The following is a 13,617-nucleotide window of genomic DNA, read 5'->3' on the forward strand; positions in this document are numbered from 1 at the left end:
CTCACTGAACCTTGATACAAACCTTGCCAACATGTGCTCCAGTTGAGAGATACTCAAAGGCAGCAACCACCTCATCCCGCCCGAATCCGAATTCCTTCTCTACGGGAACCTTCAATCCGCGAGCCACCACGTATCGTGTGACCTCCTCCAGGTGCTGTCTAGATCCGACCATGATGCCACGAACAACAGCTCCCTTGGACAAAGCCAGGGCAGCCACGTCCGGCATGTGATCCTGGGGGCAAGACGCGAGGAAGCCGACCACGGCGATAGATCCTCCGCATGCAACGGCATTAACACTTTGGGCAATCGTTCCAGCACCGCCATTCCCGAGCATGAAGTCCGCTTCCTGGCCTTTGGTGATCTTGAGAACCTCATCAGACCAGTTAGGGTTCGACTTGTAGTTGATGACATGGTCGGCTCCATAGGTCTCTTGGACGTATTCCAGCTTGGAGTCAGAGGAAGACGTGATGATGGTAGTCGCCCCAGCGGTTTTGGCCAGCATCAGTCCGGTAATTGACACGCCACCAGTTCCTACAACGAAGTCAGTTTCGCAACACTCAATCCTCGCCTGGTAAAACTCACCGAGGCAGAGAACGGTCTGGCCCGGCTTAAGCACGGTGTTGCCGTACAGTGAGTTCCACACAGTAGAACCAGTGCACACTAAGGCTGACAGTTCTGAGTAGCTCAACTGGGAGTCCGATGGAACCTTGACCAGAGCTGACGTAGGCAGGACGATGTATTGCCTCAGAGCTCCATCAAAAACACCTCCCAGGCTATGGTTCCAATCTTTCATCGGGCCATAGAGGGTGCTGAGATCGAAAGCCGCGACAACGTTGTCTCCCTCAGCAAACCCGTCAACCTGTTGCCCAACTTTTATCACGTCGCCGGCGAGGTCGGAGCAAGGAACAACATTGTCTTTGACAGGGAAGGGATACTTTCCGCAACAGCGAGATCGCGAAAGTTGAGAGCAACACTACGAATGCGGATGAGGACTTCTTAGGACGAGGGCGAAGGAATAGGCTCGGTGCCAAGATGGAGGTCCTGGATGGAGTTGCGCTGAGGTAAACGGAAGACTTGCTAGGACGCCATTGTTTAAGTCGCGGAACCAAGTGTCAGGATGGGCGTTGCAGAGGTTATGATGTGAAAATGAACGGAATGTTCAGGTTATTGCTGTGGTTTCTCTCACCTTTGCGGGGCTTATGACCGTATTTGAGCTTCAGGCTTCGAGCTTCGACCACAGGCCTTACTTCATATCTGAGAGATGGATTTATCAGCAGCCTGTGGGAGATGTGGTAATTGGAGAGCCTAAAATCAATGGCTGAGGAGATTCGATCCATTAATCACCAAAAATTCTCAACTTTCTTTACTGTTCGCCTCGAATACAGTCGTTGCCCGGCTGGTATATTGGGCCGAGCGAAGCTTGACGTCACCGGCGAGCGCCAGAAAGGAATCATAGGAGTTGAATCAAGCTCATACCTCTGGTTTTGAGATTACAAATAAGCTCAGAAATCACTCATAAATTGGAGAAACCAATCGAATAGTCGTCTTCAAAGATTCGGGATCAGATGAAAGTCAGATGGATGAGGAAAAGCAAGTTTGAGATCGAATTTAGAGCGTGTGGGTCCAAGTATGCATCCATTGACAGTGTAGAGTCAACCAGTTGACGAAAGTGTAAGCGCAAGCGCAAGCGCCCTAGTGCATCGGGATGCTGGGGCGTACAAATGCAAATCCATGCAACGCGCCTGTTTGGTATGGAGATCTATATACCATAGGGAGAATTTTGGCCGTCTTGAACAAGGGGAAATTTGATGCGCCGGCTACCAAATCTCCAAACGGTTCCTCAAATCCTTCGTGTACATGTCACATTCAAGTCGCTGTTCATGCAAGTTTAGCTCCAGCAGACGCCGTGATTGTGTGGAAAGGCAAAGCCCCCCAAATGTGGTGACTTTTGATGCTTGAGAAACGGAATGTATTAAATACCTAATGAAAAAGTAAAGTATCTACCAAGGCACAGATGCCAATGAAAAAACTGTCTATCCCCACTAAATGAATTGAAGTAATCAAAGAAAAGTTTCCCCAGCATGTCTTTAGACAATGCTTGACTGCAGAATATCGTGCTTCTGCGGGCTTTCTTTTTGGTCAATGCCTTTTCCAACTTTTTAGTTGTACTTGTATACGGAAAGACGGTCTGGGCCACCGCACAGTTCACCAGAGTTACCGGTGCACTTGTAGTAGCACTGGCTCTCATCGGCAGCGTTCGCAGGCTCGCCGGTACCACAGAAGCACTCCTTGCCGAACTCAAGACCGAAGTACGTAGCGCCCTTGCCATTGTTGCAGAGGCTAGCGCACATCTCAACAGTCATGTTGTTGTCGTCAGCGAAGTGGTCACCATCCAAAGCACGGCCGCCGGGAGTCTCCTGGGCGCATTTGACGTATGAGTACTGGGAGGTAGAAACGGAGACAGCGAGAGTTCTGCCAGTGTTGTAGAGGTTCAGGCGGTCCTTTGCACCGCAAGTGTAAACTCCATTGCCGAAGCAGGGAGTGCCGCACTCGGAGTCAGACACTAGCTCGAGGTTGAGGGAGTAGGTGTTGGCGCAGTAGCACTCGTTGCCATTCTCGACACCGAAGTACTTGTAGTTGGAGCAGTAGGACCAGCACTTGTAGGCGTCCATGTCGTCGGCGGTGAGTCTGGAACCAGTCTCGAGGAGGCGTAGATTCTGTGTGTCCTTTGCGCAACCGGCGTAAGTGAAGGTGGCTCTGGGATCGGTTCTGATAGGTCCGGGGACGGTGCGGGCATAGATGTTGAGACGTCCACCCGAGCCACAGTAGCTCTTGGCATCTCCCGAGCAGCGCATCTGGCAGTCGGCCTCGGCAGCGATGCTGCCTCCGTGGATGGTGCTGCCGCAGTAGCACTCGCGGCCGTATTCCACACCAGCGAAGTTGAATCCCTTGTTGGAGCAGTACTGTCCACAGTCCTCAGCCTTCATGTTGTCAGAGGAGTACCCGTCCTCTCTGAGGGCACGGCCTCCATCACCCTCAGTGTGGCAGTAGAGATAAGTCCAGCCGCGATTGTACAAATCCTTCACGGAGGGTCCGCTGTAGCCGTCGGTTTGGTAGAGGTTGAGACGGCCCGGGCCGCCACACCTGGAGTGATCGTCCATGCCGTTGCAAGGCATGTTACAGTCGCCAGAATCAGCTGGGAGAGCAGAGTCGGTGAGGACATCACCGCAGTAGCATTCCCTGCCGTACTCGGTTGCGAAGTACACATAATCCTTGCAGAAGTCGGAGCACATCTGGGTGCTCATCGAGTCAGACGAGAAGCTCGCATCCTTGAGGGCACGGCCGTGGTCCCTGGGAGGCTCTGAGTAGCAACCCTTGTCGGCGAAGGTTCGAGCTTGAAGCTGTCCTCGGGGCTGGACCTGAACGGCAGCGGCAGACACCAGGGGTGCCATCAGAGGCATGGCCATAAGGCCGATGCGGGAGAAGGTAGCGAAAGACATGATGAAAACGAATGTTGACGTCCGAGTATTCAACTCGAGAAATGAGAGTGGTAGTGAGAAGGTGAGTAGGTGAGGTGATGAGTGGTGGTTATCTCGTCATTTTAGATCGGACATGCTGATGGTCTTAAATATCCCGGTATAGGATGATTTCAGAGAAAATTGTTATTGGGTTGGAAGTCGTCTCCAGCCCTGACTCCCTATCCGAAGCACCTGGGCTGGATTGTTCCCCCACATGTGCTGAGTGTCTGGGGCTGGAACAATTTGCCTCTTGGATTATAGGAATCTATTTCGACGCTAAGGATCCCAAGTGTTTGGTTTAGGTCCCTGGAAGCTTCCCCGCCCTATAGCTTGAAGATTCATCGTTGGGTTCAGCTTGGTTCCTTGTTGAAAGCCTTTCCTCTTTGGGGCAGCCCCCTCACAGCCCAAATTGTCACCACGAGTGGCAGCGGCGCCAACAAGCCGACAACAAGAGGCCTTGGAGCTAGCCACAACGCCCCCTAATCTCCACGCGAAAAAATCAACGGCAATGCTCGAAGAACGCAATCTGTGGGCTGCCGTGTGCCCAACAACGACTTTAACCATCTCGGGTATAGCTGCAGCCACCAACTTGAGCCAAGCTGCGTTAAGCTTGCTTGCCAAGACAATAAATTGTTTTTGAACGCCATGTCGGCTTTGGTGCCACGCGAGGCCAGAACTCGGCAAGTCAAGTCTGTCACTGCCGGTGATGATCATAGGGTCTGGCCCATATTTTTCTCTATTGCAACAACATTGGGGAAAACGAGCAAAGTGCCGAATTCCCAACCAACGACAACTTCAACTTTCATGAGCAGTCATGCCTCAATGGCTGCAATCTGTTCCGGTAACAGTTTCAAAAAGGATCTACTACCCAAGAATTATCCTGAAAAGTTAGAAACTACGTGCATGCATGACATAATTATGCCAAAGGCTGCCGGTCCTTGTCGTTACCAAGCTCTCGGAACATTTAAGCTTACCCAGAGTCCCCGCTTTACAATCAGGAAACTTACTTTTCAGCTCCGCGCGCGACCACAACTAGATGAACGCTATTGAGACAGTTCCTGGTCTGCCCCTGACTGCGCTAAAGATCCATCGTGAGACCCTGCGACTGTGCGTCGGACGGCGAATGTCGCTTAATTGCTTGTTTTGCGACCAGACACACGCCAACCCCGCGAGATTCATTGCGGCTCGTGAAGCCAGCATGGAAGTTCGCTGCCGCCGATTGGCTGGCTTACGCGGAAGAGGATGTTCTCTGCGCCCAACAGATTAGCAAGATACCATCGATGCCGTTGCCGTTCGGCTAAACGGCACTCTAAGGCGATAGTTCCTGGCTATGCAAATAGTGAGGAAAGGTCATATCCGGGGGACTGGGTTCTGCGATGAGGCTATTCTCAACAGAATTAGTCGATACTCAGTAGTAGTAGTAGTAGTAATTAGCGGGCAAGGGCCTTGGTGATTACGCGTCAACTGCCACTGGTAGTAAACTTGTGATGCTTCAGCCAGCCCTACAGAAAGGGGTCTGTCTTGGCAATGAACCCATATGTCTTGCGTTTCAACATTGTGAACGTGACTAGCTTGTGGAAATTCATCACCCGGCAGTTCCCCATTTCAAAAGTCAGTAAGCAACGGGTTCACGATGGCAAGCTCCCCAAATCCCCGTCTCTCAGAGCTTGAAGGAGTAAAGATTGCATCGCCGTCGACTGCATCTTACCATCACGGCAGCATGCGGGGTCTGCGAGGGATTTTCTCGTGTGCTTAAGCTACCTTGATGTGACCAGTATGGGCAATGTTAAGCGCTTTTCTTCCGCCGTTTCTTCCGTCTCCGTAATTGTTGTCCCGGGGTACCCCGCACGTTACCTTGTTTGGGGACACCGCATCGTGGGGAAATGCAACATTGTCATCACTCGGGACACGAGAAGTGCAGATCTATGTGGAGAAACTCGTGAAAGCATCCAAACCACGTCTTTTTCGGGGAAACAAGCGGAAAAGTCCGATCCAACCCCTCCATTAATTGCAGATTTTCCAAGCCCTACTGCAGGCCGTTCTTAATTTGTGGGCTCCAACCACCCGAGTCACTGAGTGGTGACCGCTCTGCTCACCAATTCAGCGGCCGAGACTCCCCGATTTGAAAGTACGGCTTTACGCGTATCTTTTGGCTTCCTTTTGGGCAGTTGCATCCCTTATGATTTCATCTGGATTGAATGAGGCAACTCGAAGAACTCGCCAAGTGTTGCATCCCATGGCAATTCTAGCATAAATAAGAGACGAATAGAAATGTCATGAAATCCAGGCAACCCTACACTTTGACAAGTCTTTTCTAGGCTCTGTGTCGAAAATGGCGACTCATACTTCGAAAGCCCTTCTTTGGGCCCTCCTTTTCCTCGTCTGTGGTCTTTCTGTGGCAGAGGAGAAGAAGTGTGAATCTTCCAGATATGGAAGCAAGCCTCGTGTTTTTGTTCTCACAGATATGAGTAATGAGCCTGACGACCAAATGAGTCTGGTTCGTTTCCTCACCTACGCCAATGAGTTCGACATCCAGGGCATTGCCGCAACCACGTCAACGTGGCTCCTAAGTCGTACAGACCCCGATACCATTCGCGAGGTTGTCCAAGATGGCTATGGACAAGTCGTTGATAACCTCAGTGCGAACGCTCCCGCTGATGCTTCATATCCATCGACTGAAGGGATCCTCTCGAAGATTTCTTCTGCTCACCCGGTATATGGACTTGAGGTTCTAAAGGCCAATAACCTCAGCGACGCTGCTGCCAATCTCGTCAAGGCGACCGACGACTCAGATGACCCTCTTTGGGTCTCTGTCTGGGGCGGTGCTGCCGTTCTGGCTGAGACTCTTCAGTATGTCTCCAACACTCGCGATGAAGCTGCAGTAGAATCCTTCGTCAGCAAACTCAGGGTCTGCTCCATCTCAGATCAAGACGATGCCGGTTCATGGATTCGAGCCCAATACCCCGCCTTGTTCTACATTGTGTCGCTTCATGGATGGAGTGAATACACCCAGCCAACTTGGATCGGCATCTCTGGAGAGGAATACCGGCACTTCGACGTTGGTGGCCCTAATTCGGCCATCGTCTCCAACGAATGGCTGCAAAAGCATATCCGGATTGGTCCTCTTGGAGCGCATTATCTCAACTGGTCATTCATCATGGAGGGAGACACCCCTGCCTTCCTCCCCCTAGTCCAGAACGGATTGGGTGATATTGACCATCCGGAGTGGGGAAGCTGGGGCGGCCGTTACGTACAAGTTGATGCACCCACTGCTGCTCACCGCTCAGTGTACTCAGATACCGCGGACTACGTGGAAGGCGCGGATGGCAGGGCATATTCTAGCAAGTTCGCGACCATTTGGAGATGGAGAGAGGCCTACCAGTATGACTTCGCTGCGCGCATGCAATGGACCATCAATGGCAACTTTGAGGAGAACAATCACCAGCCTGTTGTCGTCGTGAACGGGTCTTGCGGACCATCGGCGACCGAACTGCCTTACAAGTTTGGCGACCAAATTGTCTTCGACGCCTCCGAAAGTTGGGATCCTGACAATGATGAGTTGCATTTCGAATGGTTTCACTACCGCGAGGCCAGTGCAAGGGATCTTGAAGGGTTCAGTATCCCACTCGTCAGCAATTATCTCAACATCACCAGCCTGAACTCCAACGGCAGCATTGTCGCCGTTGAGCCTCAACGCAACCAGGTAAGAGAATCATTGCAACCAGCCTAAAAGACCAAGCTGACAAGATTTTGCGGCAGACGATGCATCTTATCTTGTCCGTTACGGACAACAGCGATATGCCTTTAGTTACGTACCGAAGGCTCATCCTCAAACCGAACTGAGAGCTACCGGGAATGGTGTTATCGACTAGGGTGATGGTAGTTTCATAACCATAGGTAATACAAGATGGCGTCTTTAAAGCGCAGAAAAGCAGTTTTCAAAACTCCCGACTCTGGACTGAAGAGCGATGCGTGAGTATTATTTGGTCAATGTATTCAACGACTCGAAAAGAGTTCGCTATTCGATTAAGGCGTGGAAACTCTAGAAACCCTGCCCCGGGCCGGAGTCGGGCGCTCTGCAGCCAGGACTTCATCCAAACCCCCGGTCATGTCGATTTCATCAGCCTCCTTGAACCATGCATCTTGACTAAAATAAGACCGATGGCCCAGATATATGACCATAAACACCGGAATACCAATGTAAGCGGTTAGAAAGTCCCCCACGGACCACTGTCCCGGGACGAACACCTGAAATCCATTGATCAGCATCAAAACTAATGCACCAATCGTCCCCGCCCACATTCCCCAAGGTTGCGAGCGCGATCGATACGGAGATTCGACTCCGTGGAATTTGATTGTCTTCTGATATCTGAGGTATATCGCCCCACAACAAATCCAGCTGATGAAGACAGCGGAGTTGGTGATGTTGATGAGCCAGTTGAAGACAGTGCGACTAGTGCTAGAGAGACTGAGGTATGCGAGGGGGCTGAAACTAGCGCTGGCTGCTACGGCAAAATAGAGTAGACCGTAGTTGTTGCATCTCTTGAATATGGCTGGGGCGTTTCCGGCAATAGCCAAGGAGTAGAGGTTCCTGGATGCAGAGTACAAAGAAGCGGGATCAGCGCGTTGACAATGCTATCCAATACAGGAATACCAGCGTTGCGAATTGCGATGACGAAAGGTGAACTTGCTGTCCCGGAAGCTCTCAGTCTTGGATCGTTGGAGGGACATACAACTCCAATGCCTATGACAGTCGGCGTGAATAGGATGATCAGCCGCCAGAAATAACGTTTTGCAGCTCGAGGCAAGTTCTGCCTTGGTGATTGCATCTCACCAGCTGTGACGATGAGCTGCTCCGGGGCTAGGACGAAGGCGAACGAAGCCAGAACGAACGGCTGGAGCAGGGCAACAAAACGACCGATATCGCCTTCCTCCAGGTAGGTGTTCACTGGACCAGAATCTTTCCAGTACCTGAACCCTAGTCTATCATGATTTGGGCCTCCGCCAAAAAATAGGACGGTCGATAGGAAGATAAGACCAAGGATTAGAAGGATCTTCATCCCAGCACTCCAAAATTCAGGTGATGAAGGCTCGCCTTGACTCAACTAGGAGAGGCCTACCGATATGCGGCGCTGATACACCTGTATCTAACAATCAGGCGATACGTTCGTGGCTATTCTGGGGTCCTCGAAGTCAAGATCCAGGCCTGTGTGAAAGAGATCTGCGATCTTGTGAGAGAATGCCCGAAGGATGCTTGGCTGAATGCACCCTTGTCTTTCCACTCTTTATCGCTGGCGGGGAAGCGCGGGACGCAGAACATGTCGAGATTATTCGAGAAAGACTGGGGATGATTGTAGATCTGCGCAGATTCCGGAACGTGGAAGCTTGCGTTGATGTTCTTGATGAAGTGTGGAGATTGCGGGCTTCGGGGTCGCGGGGTTCTGATGAGGGCAAGGTTGACTGGCTGGATATCGTTGAGCATCGCGGATGGAAGCTGGCTATTACATGATACGTATCGAAACGAATGCGATCAAATCTGCGTTCTGTTCTTTTAACGATCGCATCAAGTCATGAGACAAGAGTGTCCTCCGGCTCTCCAAACAAGAGTTTTGCTAGTCGGGCAGTGTCATTTTGTTATCCGGGCAGTGTCCCCTATAATCTGAAAATATAGAGAGAATAACAGTAATTATAATAAGAATAATAACGAAAGACGACAACGATAACGAAGACGATAACGATAAAAATAATAGATAACGATAATAGATATTAAAGACGACGAAGGTAAGAATAGGAAATGTATTTGCTTTAGAAACAGGCTACGGATTATACACGTGTGTTTGTGTGTGTAGATACTGCCCGGATAGCCAAATAACACTACCCGACTAGCAAAGCTCCAAAACAAACCCGAGGAATACTAAAGATCTCGTCACTAGAGTGTGCCGCCGTTGACGCCGTGTTGGAAACGGCCGCCGTTAGCGCCACGCCTACGACGAGACATCTAGTCGCCAAAGCTGGACTTATCACACATTACTTTGTGACCAGGTTTCTCTAGATTAGCAAAATTAGCTCACCACAATTTGCAAGATATTTATCATTGCCTCAAGCGCGCCACCTGAGCAGTGCAGCTTTCTCCCGGTCCGACACCACATCACAAACATCGCATCAGGATCATCTCGTCTTAGTCTTTAAAGTTCACCTCTTCAATATCGTCATTCAACCCTTGTTGTCCAGAACGAGAGTCATGGAAACCACGACACAAACCGCTACAGAACCTAAGGCAGAAGATCGCCCCGATCAAGCCGCTGTGCCATACCGCGGCCCTCGCCTTCCTGCGGTTCCTGACGATCTGGTCATTCCGGGCATTTTTGACATCGAATGTGACGAACGTCTTTGGGTTCCGCAGGCCCCGGGGGTCTGGTTCCGTCCGCTCCTGTTTTCCGTCTCTGAAGGTTACTTCGTCAACATTCTTCTCGTCCGCCGCTCTGGCATCCTCTCTAGACATCGTCTTGCCGGCGCTGTCCATGCAACAGTCTTGAAAGGCAGATGGCACTACCTTGAGCATCCATGGTGGGCCACTGAGGGAGGCTACGCATATGAGCCTCCGGGAGATGTTCACACGCTCGAAGTGCCGGACGATGTAAAGGAAATGATCACGATGTTTCATGTAACGGGAGCGTACATTTACATTGACCCAGATGGAGTGCCTGTCGGTGTGGAGGATGTTTTCAGCAAGCTCGACAAGGCGAGGAAGCATTATGAGGAGGTCGGGCTTGGGGCGGCGTTCGCTGATCAGTTTGTGCGTTGAAAGCGCTGGGGGGTTTGTCTCGTTATCCAAAACAATTAGCCCCGCTAGAATATCTTTCAATTGCAAGAGCCCGCTAGAGCTCAGTAATTCAAACAAGAAGCAGTTGCAAAAAGTAAGACGTCAAGGACAGGATTCGAACCTGCGCGACCGAAGCCACTGCCTACACTACTAGAATGCTAACCGAAGTTAGATATCCATAGCAGGGCAGCCCATTAACCACTCTGGCACCTTGACATGGGTGCTTTTTTGATAGTGGACAAAGGACAGAGTGCCATTATGTCCACGACTCCCACCATTTGTGTGGTAAAATCTGCAAAAAGGAATTCGACGTTGGCCTGATTTGAACAGACGCTCCCGAAGGAACAAGATTTCTAGTCTTGCGCATTAGACCACTCTGCCACAACGCCGGATAATCCCTGTTGCAGATCGCTACTGGGAGTGGACATGCTGTAGTCAGCCGACATTGGCGTACTCGATCCTGGGTTGACACTGGACTCCCGTTGTACAGGGAACGAAGCTCATTTCAACACCTTGATGACGGAGATACCTGCCCGGAAAATTCATGGTGAGTTGCTGTTTATATACGATACAAATCTCCCATGCTCGACATTGATGTATCGATGTGTTGGGTTTGAATTCTCACTAACAGGTCCTTGAATTAAGTGCGTGTTTTCGTACCTTACTGTGTGCTGCATTATGGGCCCACATCGTGTTTCTGGGCTTCCCTTCATATTCCGGTCGACAGCAGCCCTTTTCTCTTTGTCTCCCGTAAAGTGAGATAAAAATGCTGGATCTTTGCTCCTCAAGGTGCAGAGCTAGTTACCAACATGCATGCCAAGATCTCGCTCTCCGCGGAACTGCATGGTCGGCTTGGCTGCTGACATGCCAAGCACAGCTGAACCCTTGCCACAAAAGGCTTGCGCAGCAGATGCGAGTGCGAGAGTCTGCATGTGCCACGATGTGCGTGATTGAAAGTACGAATCATCTATATATACATGCTCTACCATCCATCGGTATGATGCGTTGCATGTGAGCCTCTGCATCACTGACTGAGCTTTGTCGGCTCTTCCAAAGACAATCGAGACAAAACTATCATTCAGACCCTCTCCCCTTCCGTTGGGGACGATCTCTCGGCACTCAACGTTTCAATTTGCTTTGAAAACTCTCTGCGTCTATGCTATTACATTAAGCACGATGAGCTCCGGGTATTTGAAGGATGGAAAGGAGCTTTGGTCCAAAGCGACCTCCGTTGTTGTTGAACAACTCGTTCGCGAGCGCGACAAAGCGTTTGTCAGAACGAGCGGCACCATCCCCAAACGAGACGACATTGTCGATGACATTGCGAGAGCTTCAGCCTCTGGAATTGGCTTCTTTTCGGAAGCCGCACATTATCGACGAGATCGCAAACGCCCAGAGGCCTCACAAGAACACTCGAGGTCCCCAGAACTAGGACAAGAGTCCCACTGTGAACGTGTGCATGAAGCCATTTGGGATCTTGACGAGGTCGAAGTCGGTTCTGGGACACAACTTAACTTCAATACTGGCAACACCAAAGACGGGGGCTCCAAGCCTGTGAAAGAGTCGAACGACCTAGCTACTGCGTTTCTCAACAGACATCCTCTCAAATCTGATGACGGCATTGGCACCAAAAGCGGAATCACAATGCCGGTTGTCTTGCCCCAAAGACGACCCAAGACAAGAGTTCGGGGGTTTGTAAGAGCCTATGCTCCGGTTCTTGCTGCCGCGGGTATAAACGAGGAAGCATTCCTGAACTTCATCGATACCCTCAACAAGTCCTTGGTACCGAATCCCTACCTTTATGCCATCAACCTCGCTGGGCTTGCCGACATCATTGCACCGGATCCCGCTCTGACAGCCTTTGGGATCTTGCTGGGTATCGCAGTGGAAGGCGTCATGGAAGGTCAAAGTCGCTTCAAGTCTAACAAGTTCCTAGACCAGATGAACGCGGACTTCTTTAGGCCGCGGGGTCTCATGTGTTTTGTTGCAACTTGGAGACCTGACGACATTTCTGGGAAGGTGGCTGTCGACTTTGAATGCAAGACAGCCAGTGAAAGTCCTTCCGTTGACTTCTCAAAAGGCGACAAAGTGTCTCCAGAGGCAAGCTCATCTGAGAATGAGAAGTTGGGCCACATTAAGAAACTACTAGGAGAGCGGTTGAGATCCCATGACCACATCCTCGATTGGTCCGACCCAGCACCCCTCCTGTTCCCCGCAGCTAGCGAGCTTGTACTGGCACAAGGCAGAGATGGACAAAAGAAAAAGAATGGCCTTGATCGGGCAGAGATTTGGCTTGACGATTACATGGATAAGAGAGCTCAAGTCGAATGGATAAACGAGAACCCAGAACTCTCGGCAGCCAAGGCGCTACCCAAAGCTGAATTCAAATCACGATACGCTGATCCGACTCACCCAGCCGCCAGCGGAGACGTTGTCGCCCTGGTCACTGGAGGGCGATGGCAGTACAAGCGAAAACAGACCGTTTCTGAGGAAAGTGTCGAGTTGGATGCAGCACAAAACAAAGACAAGACCGAAGATGAAAAGCAGATTGAGATTGCAGACGCAGAGAACGGACCGTCGAAGGGCACAACGGAATCGGGGGCACATTTTCAACCACAGTTAAAACAAGAGCAGCATGATGATGACGAGTCAAAAGAATCAATGGATAACAACGAAGGTATCTTCATTGGGCCGCTGACACTAAGGGACGCACAGAAAGAAGAAAAGAAGAGGCGGAAAGAAGTGGAAAAGGCAGCGGAGATCGAAAGGAAGGTGCGAGAAGAACAGGCAAGGAAAAAGAAAAAGGAAGAGAAGAAGGTTAGAGACGAAGAAAAGCGCATGAGATTAGAGAATGAAAAGGCTTTGGAAAAGAAAAAGAAGGTGGAAGAGAAACGGCTTAAGAAAGCTGCTGAAGAAGAGAAGATGGCTGGGCCGGCTGAAACTGTCGATGACATGATCAAGAGTCTTTTCCAAAAGGTAAGTGCTATAGCACAACGATTATGGAACCCAATACATCACTAACACTTCAATCAGGACGTTCTGTACCTTGTAATTGTCAATCTTCCATCGCAAGAGAAGAACCATGACGAGGCTGTCGAGGATACTTGAGCCGTCTGAGTTGAGGAAGGGTGCCTCAAAATAATCCCGCGATGTGTTCAGCATCGTTGCGTCGAACAAAGGCCATTATGTGATGATGTTTCCATCACATAGAACGGGTTGCCATTAGATTTCAGAATATAGAATTACCCCGGGCATCTCTTTTGCATACTGAGACCA

At 50.6% G+C, this 13,617-nt stretch overlaps 5 protein-coding genes across 5 annotated transcripts; 3 read left to right on the forward strand and 2 right to left on the reverse strand.

The window, feature by feature from the left end:
* Position 1: 1 nt before the first annotated feature.
* Positions 2 to 793, reverse strand: CGCA056_v014099 (Zinc-type alcohol dehydrogenase-like protein; the record flags this gene model as incomplete). Its single annotated transcript, XM_037329341.1, has 2 exons — positions 2 to 531; positions 583 to 793. 2 exons carry the CDS (start codon positions 791 to 793, stop codon positions 2 to 4), a joined length of 741 nt encoding a protein of 246 aa, XP_037172432.1.
* Positions 794 to 2,159: 1,366 nt separating this feature from the next.
* Positions 2,160 to 3,500, reverse strand: CGCA056_v014100 (putative fungistatic metabolite; the record flags this gene model as incomplete). The annotated part of the gene is made up of 1 exon (XM_037329342.1): positions 2,160 to 3,500. One exon carries the CDS (start codon positions 3,498 to 3,500, stop codon positions 2,160 to 2,162), a length of 1,341 nt encoding a protein of 446 aa, XP_037171770.1.
* A 2,350-nt stretch (positions 3,501 to 5,850) lies between these two features.
* On the forward strand, positions 5,851 to 7,361 carry CGCA056_v014101 (uncharacterized protein; the record flags this gene model as incomplete). The annotated part of the gene is made up of 2 exons (XM_037329343.1): positions 5,851 to 7,221; positions 7,278 to 7,361. 2 exons carry the CDS (start codon positions 5,851 to 5,853, stop codon positions 7,359 to 7,361), a joined length of 1,455 nt encoding a protein of 484 aa, XP_037171769.1.
* Positions 7,362 to 9,759: 2,398 nt separating this feature from the next.
* On the forward strand, positions 9,760 to 10,323 carry CGCA056_v014102 (uncharacterized protein; the record flags this gene model as incomplete). Its single annotated transcript, XM_037329344.1, has 1 exon — positions 9,760 to 10,323. The coding sequence occupies one exon, from the start codon at positions 9,760 to 9,762 to the stop codon at positions 10,321 to 10,323; it is 564 nt and encodes a 187-aa protein (XP_037171460.1).
* Positions 10,324 to 11,517: 1,194 nt separating this feature from the next.
* Positions 11,518 to 13,449, forward strand: CGCA056_v014103 (uncharacterized protein; the record flags this gene model as incomplete). Its single annotated transcript, XM_037329345.1, has 2 exons — positions 11,518 to 13,317; positions 13,375 to 13,449. 2 exons carry the CDS (start codon positions 11,518 to 11,520, stop codon positions 13,447 to 13,449), a joined length of 1,875 nt encoding a protein of 624 aa, XP_037171768.1.
* Between the last annotated feature and the right edge of the window lie 168 nt (positions 13,450 to 13,617).

The sequence above is a fragment of the Colletotrichum aenigma genome (assembly GCF_013390185.1).
Source record: "Colletotrichum aenigma strain Cg56 chromosome Unknown KSG_Cg56_contig10, whole genome shotgun sequence".
NCBI classification, from domain to species: domain Eukaryota; kingdom Fungi; phylum Ascomycota; class Sordariomycetes; order Glomerellales; family Glomerellaceae; genus Colletotrichum; species Colletotrichum aenigma.